At 37.8% G+C, this 6,753-nt stretch overlaps 1 protein-coding gene and 1 non-coding gene across 2 annotated transcripts in view; one reads left to right on the forward strand and one right to left on the reverse strand.

The window, feature by feature from the left end:
• The window catches only part of ttc26 (tetratricopeptide repeat domain 26), a 28,787-nt gene extending 23,470 nt beyond the window's left edge, over nucleotides 1-5,317 (reverse strand). Inside the window, exons 1-7 of the mRNA XM_041983237.1 lie at nucleotides 5,027-5,317; nucleotides 4,760-4,903; nucleotides 3,860-3,952; nucleotides 3,601-3,715; nucleotides 1,684-1,733; nucleotides 1,324-1,469; nucleotides 15-186 (exon numbers count right to left, since the gene is read on the reverse strand). Of these exons, the coding sequence (XP_041839171.1) occupies nucleotides 15-186; nucleotides 1,324-1,469; nucleotides 1,684-1,733; nucleotides 3,601-3,715; nucleotides 3,860-3,952; nucleotides 4,760-4,903; nucleotides 5,027-5,029 (723 nt within the window). The 5' untranslated portion in view covers nucleotides 5,030-5,317. The remainder of the gene's footprint in view (nucleotides 1-14; nucleotides 187-1,323; nucleotides 1,470-1,683; nucleotides 1,734-3,600; nucleotides 3,716-3,859; nucleotides 3,953-4,759; nucleotides 4,904-5,026) is intronic.
• A 495-nt stretch (nucleotides 5,318-5,812) lies between these two features.
• Nucleotides 5,813-5,885, forward strand: trnar-ccu. The gene has a single exon. It is a non-coding gene; the product is annotated as a tRNA-Arg (tRNA).
• The last annotated feature ends 868 nt before the right edge of the window (nucleotides 5,886-6,753 follow it).

Below are 6,753 nucleotides of genomic sequence, written 5' to 3' on the forward strand. Positions count from 1 at the left end.
CAAACACTGAATACCTCAGCTACTTTGCCATTGAAAAGCCTGAAGTGGTTGCAAGCCTTGAGGTTGAGAGCAATAGTTGAGTTAGGCACGCTCTGCAGGTACACGGCTAGCACCTCCTGGGACACATCGTAGTAGTCCAGCTTGTAGTAACACAGAGCCACATACACTTTCAGAGCCAGGAAATCTCTGAAAAGACAACATAAAAGATAACAGGCTTATTTCTTGTTCATGTATAGCAGGGGTGGTCAACGTCGATCCTCGAGAGCCACAAACCTGCAGGTTTTACATGCATCCCTGCACCGACACACCTGACTCAAACTAATGAGCCATTGTGCAGATCCTTATAGGCTGTTGGATCCGTTTAATTTGAGTCAGGTGTGTTGGTGCAGAGACGCATGGAAAACCTGCAGGTTTGTGGCTCTCGAGGATCGACGTTGACCACCCCTGATGTACAGTATATATCCAACAAGATATTCAGCATTTATTGTAATTCAATTCAATTAAACACTAATTTCTCAAATTATTTGCCTGACTGCGTTCTAATGTTTCAAATAATAAAAAAGAATATTAACACATCGATAACTGTGGATGAAAGACGGGTTTTGCACTCAATGCTGTAACTTAGTTTTAGTACCAAGAAGCACATGACTGAGCAGCTGTTGTTAGAGACATTTCAGGTTGGTTTGAGACTGTGTTATCATCAAATATTAGAGTCTGTAGTAAGAAATATATATGCATTAAAAGCTTCCCTTTTAAAGAGTAAAGGAAGGAATTGGACCAAGTTCAGATGTGATGAACTGGATTATAATTCAATTGAAATGGACTTTATCTATTTGTACTTATGCTGAACTTTCTTACTGTTTAAAAAGTGCCCTGAGATGACTTTACTTGTGAACTAAAGTAAATTAAACTACCTAAAGAAAAGTTTAAGTGCACAATGAATTTAATATCTGACTTAATATGACTCCTGTGTAACTGGAATTTGAAATTTAAGTCATATAAGATTAGAATTAGATGCCATTAAAAAATGCAATCCATGGTTTTAGGAATCAATCTAGTTTGTTAGTCTGCAGATGCAGGAAAGCCCATGAATCCATCTCTGATCTGGCTGCGACCTGTACAGTTTCTCATTGTTAGAGGAAGTGTGCTAACCAGGCCTGCTGTGCTGACAGTTGCATTATCACCGCAGCTCCACAAGGTGTGAATCTAATATCTAACACTCTTCCATTAAAAACTCTCAGCTGTCATGGGTGCCTCTAGCATTAAAGCACAGCAAGTCTCTGACACTAATATAAGAGATTAAAAGGGAGGAAAAGCACAGACCTTTGCTCCAGTAGGAGGCGTTTATAGATTTCTATAGCCTCCTGGTAGTGTGAACGCATGTAGTGAATGGATGCCAGGCTCAGTTGGTCCTCTGTCACGTCCTCTAGGTTCTGGTGGAAACCCATGAGTTTCTTCTCATCGTTAAACTGAGACACAACATTAATACAAGAGACAATGACATGAGGTAACAGATTTGATGTTGGGGTTAAAAAGACAGGGCAGAGAGAAAGAGGCCATGAAAGATACTTGAGAATAACTTGATTATAATAGAGCATTAAATTATCAGCAATCAAGTGACCACCGACAGGGAGAGCACAGGAAAATCCAAGGTAGTGTGAATATAGTGTCAGAATTTCTAACCTTGTGAGCCAAATGAAATAACAGCCGGTTTTGGAGGGGGGATCTCGGTGCTAGAGAGAACAGAGATTCCAGATTTAAAGAGAAGGCAGCCTTCATAAGAATAAGAGTCTGATTCATGAACATCATTCAACACAGCTGTGAGGTAATAGCGCATGACAAAAGTTACACACTAAGTGGGAAATGGTTTAATGGAAGGTGGTCAAAATTCCAATATGTTCAACGACATCTTAAGCCTCTTTATGAAAAACCCTTACATATCCAGATTTAAACAACATTCAGTCAGAGTTTAGAATAGTAATTGGACTGGATTTATATAGCACTTTCCTGGTCTTACTGACCACGTCCAGACACACACTCATACAACATTTCTGAGTCCACACCAGGGTGTTTATTTTATTTAATTTTTATCTATCATACACACACTCACAGCAAAGATTTTAACCACACTTCCTTGTATAACAGTAATGAAATTAAATGAAAATACTTTATCCCCTGATGGAAATTGTAAATAATATTATAATTATTTATAAAATAAAAACACAAAGAAGAAGGAAAGAAGGAGTCTGGCCAAAACAAACTCTGTTATGCAATTTAGCTACTATACAACATGTGGGATGACAGTTGCTTAGGTGGTAGAGCAGGTTGTCCAACAACTGGAAGGTTTGCCTGGTTCCACTACTACACCCCACTCATCTGTCACTGTGTCCTTGGTCCTTGTGCCGTGTCCTTGTCTCCAGTGTCGGCATCACTGGTGTATGAATGTTCGGAGGTGGTCATGTTTCCGCCGTCTGTCTCTGGGCAGCTGTTGCTACACGTGCAGCTTACCATCACCAAGTATGAATGAATAACGGACCCAATGTAAGCGCTTTGAGTGCCGTCAGCAATAAAGCACAATATAAATCTAATCTATTATTAACATGTGTATTATACAATATACTGTATGTTATCACCCTTCCTGAGCCGCGTTCTGCCGGAGATTTTTCCTTTCTGTTAAAAGGGAGGTTTTTCCTTTCCATTGTCACAAGATTTGATGAAATCCGTTGGTTTCTTTAGCTAGCCTATTATTTTTTATATATAAATTGGCTTGTATGAATACTTATAGGATCACATTGAATTGGGTTGGATTGAATTGATTTTGTCTGTAAAGTCACCTGAGATGATTTTGTTGTGAGTTAGCACTATACAAATAAAGCTGAACTGAATTCAGCATTAAGCACTGCAAACATTTACCCTAAGTCAAAAGGGACAAAACACTAACAATTTTCTGCCCTTGACAGCAACTCTTTGGGTGTCTTCAGTGACTACTAACTAGAAAACCTCTGCCATATAACATTTGTCCAGATTTGCAGGAAACTGCTTAACTAAATTTGAACTCTTTGGTTCCTGAAGTTAGAATGAAATGTCTCTGTGAGTTGCTTTGGTCAAATTACAACAGAGAGACAGTGAGACAGCTCCCATCTCAGCCAAGTCCCTAACCCTGTATTCATCAACAGTGTCAGGTTGTAATATGTGTATGAAAATGATGTTGTAGCTCCACTCTTTCAACTTCCAACTTTGGACTAGTTTAAGAAAACAAAACAAAAACAAAGAACCAAAAAAAAAAAAAAAAAAAAACATTAATAAACAAGCCCAAACAAAACAATAAAGCAAAGCAAGAGTTTTAACTTCCCATTGCTGAGGTACAACAGCTACTGCATGATGGGAAGTTGTGGGAGAAAAATATAGATAGAGAGGCTGGATAATTCTTCTCTGAGTGAGTAAATATTGATGTTCATGCTCCACATTACATTTTTAACATTAAAATGAAATACAACTTGTATTTTTTACAGTGTATTTAATGCATTTGACAAAATCTGCTAAACATTTAAATATATGTGGTTCAGCATCATATATACACATTTCAGCTGAATTTCTTACCCTTCGATGCAGCCTCCTCAGCTTCTTTATACAGCCCCAGAAAAAACAGCGCACAGGCCAGATAGACCCACACTTCAGCCGGACATTCGGGTTTCATGGTCAGAGATTTGTACTCCTGTCAGGATTTGATGACAAGGTTTTACGTGACAAAAAACAGTCAGTCATATCCTTATTCTGATAAGTATTCAGAATTTGATGAAAAATCGGGGAATTTTATATCTAAATGTTGTATTTAATGCCAAATGTTTAAGAGGATTACCTCCATTGCTCTCTTGTAGTCACCCAAGTGAAAGGCACAGTAGCCAATCCAGAGGTCTGCATGCTCCTCTTTCTCTCCTATACTTCTCTGAAACTTAGGATTACACCATAAGACATCAGAAGCAGTACTGCAAAATATCTGTCACAACAATGAGTGATTTTGTTTCAGAACTGCAATGCCAGGTCATGAAAAGAGATTATCTACAAAGGTTCGAGAACTATATAGCAGCACTTCTGTGGAAGTTAAGCCATAATTATTTAGCCACCAATTAAAGTAATTGGCTCAATCTCAGATCACTAAACTGTTCAATTTGTCTCATATGAGTATTTTTTATTGAATAAAAAATAGTTTTGGTGCTTATGGACATCACTGGACTCCTTTCACAAAGATTTCCTTTTCTAAAAAATAACCTAAACCATTTCCTAGCTGTTACTGAACCTACTTCAGTTTGGCTCAATTATTGTTTATTATGTTATTTCAGGTTCATGCAATAATTATCTCCAATATATGAGACATTCAGGATCAATACACACTGAGCTGGTCATATGAATATTAATGTCTTTATAATTTCTCCATATATATATACAGATGAAAATAAAAAAAAATTGAATATCAGGAGTCCTTTGCAAGTGTTTGGGGTTAATTAGCTTATTAGTGTGGCACTTAGTGGCTACAAAATTAAACCTTTTCAAACTATTCTAATTTTTAATCACTTTGCATGTAATGAGTCTATATAATACTTTAAATTTTTAAGGTGAATTGGTGAAGAAAAATTAAATTTTGCGCAATTTTCATTTTTTTTAGTCACCTATATAAGGGATTGGCCCTCCTAAAAAGTTCAAGCAGAACATTATTATCGTCTGCGTTTCAAAATAATATAACATGTTATAGACTGGATACCTCTAGCAAAGTCAAGGCTCCGAGGTAGTCTCTCTGCTGGAGGTATTCTTCCAAACTGGGAACCTTCGATTTGTTTTTCTTCTTTTTCTCACTGATGCTCACTGGTATCTCTCCTCCCACAGCTGGCTTCGTGCGTGAGAGGATCTGTTAAATTACATAATTTGATTTTACATATATTAATGCACAACTTTCTGTGGGTTGGAGGTAAATTAGGCATTGTGGTTTAACTGTTGCATCCTAAAACAAACTGAGTTATGATATATTTACCATTTCGGCGAAAATCCCTTCAACAGATTATTGTTAGCAAAGACTTGTTCGTCAGAAAACACAGATAGTAGCTTTTTATGACTTCTAGCTAACTCTCTTCGCCAGGTTTCATCTTTCATGTACACAAGCCAGATAACTGTACGAATGTTAATTAATACTGAAAGGTTTATAATAACATCTGAAAAAAATATATTTTCGTCTACTAGGTAAGTAAGTACGTTTTAAAAAAATCTCTTTGCATCGTTAACCGTTAGCAAACGGATACTTTTGCTATGACAGCGTTTTAAGTACCATTTCCGCTACAACATTTTCAAATTAAAGGCTCGACCTAAACTTCAAGTTTTAATTACACTGTTCAGCGTCTCTTCAGGGTAAATTGTTAGCAAACAGTGATACTGTGCTCTCTTCTAAGCTAGCTAAGTGTGAAATCTACGATGCTGTTGAAGCTTAAATGTTGTAACCGCAGTGGACATATCCCTAAGCGACATTTAATTTTGTAGATGAATGGAGTATGACCCTTAACAGGAAACAATTTATCTTATCTGTACAGAACTTGACAAATCAGAGGTTTATTATTTGTTGCTTAGCAACCAAGACGAACTAGACAGAGAGACGACTGCGTCGCACGATGCATAATTGTGAATTTGTGACCTTGGACCTTACTTGTTAGTCTTATAGTTCTAATAATTTCAGCAGTCATTATATGCAAATACACAACTTCTTTGCCCCGAAATCATGTCCATTTCTATGTTTTGTCACCGTTTTGCTGTTCAATGTGACGCAGACGCCCCAGTGGCCTAATGGATAAGGCACTGGCCTCCTAAGCCAGGGATTGTGGGTTCGAGTCCCATCTGGGGTGGAGAATTTTCTATTCTGTCACTTCACCAAAGACTTTTAATCTGCAATAATTGTCTGACAAATACTAACTTCTACAGATTAATGGAAGATAACGGATAGGTTCGCGTTACTTTGCATTACCTTCCCTAGAAAAAATAAAGGAATCATCTGACAGACACTGACGACACTGAAAGCTTGCATATCCTGTTTAAAAGAGGCTTTGCTCAGTTTCTTTAGGTGTTTCTGGTTGCATCTGTCCCTCTCAGCATGAGGTCAACATAACACGTATATACACCTGACGTTATGTCCATGTTAATTGAGGAAAACAGAACATCAGTATATAACAGTGGCTTCTTTTGTGGCTGTTCTGGCTCAAAAAGGATAATTTAATATTCTTTTCGTAAATATAGACTATTTGTCCACATGCTTCCTCCGAACAGCCAGAAGCCGGAATAAGGCCATATGGGGGTGAATTTATAAAGAACAGTGGTGGAGTTGGTGCTTATCAAGACTTATCTCCAAGCTGTTAGAGTTGTATATATGACATATTCAGAAATGGAAACGGTAAATCTGACAAATTCATGATAAGCTGTATTTATATAGAAAATGGATGGATGGATGTTTTGAGAAGTGGACAGTAATCAAGTGAAAATAACCCTGACAGTCTGGAATGAAGTACTTGATGTTTCCAACCCTTTTAGTGTGAAGTCTAAGTTTCATTATCTGAAAGTGGCAGGATGGTGGACTTATTCCAGTCAGAATGGTGTCTCTGTGTCTGGGACACAGACTGTCATGAGGACAGGGAGGAAGTGGTGGGCAGCTGAGGCAGCCCAACAGGCTGACTTGCCTGAAACATCAGGCCATCCTTAGATCAGGAGCATAAGGCAGAA

This window comes from Melanotaenia boesemani, chromosome 4, assembly GCF_017639745.1.
Source record: "Melanotaenia boesemani isolate fMelBoe1 chromosome 4, fMelBoe1.pri, whole genome shotgun sequence".
In the NCBI taxonomy this organism is placed as follows: Eukaryota; Metazoa; Chordata; class Actinopteri; order Atheriniformes; family Melanotaeniidae; genus Melanotaenia; species Melanotaenia boesemani.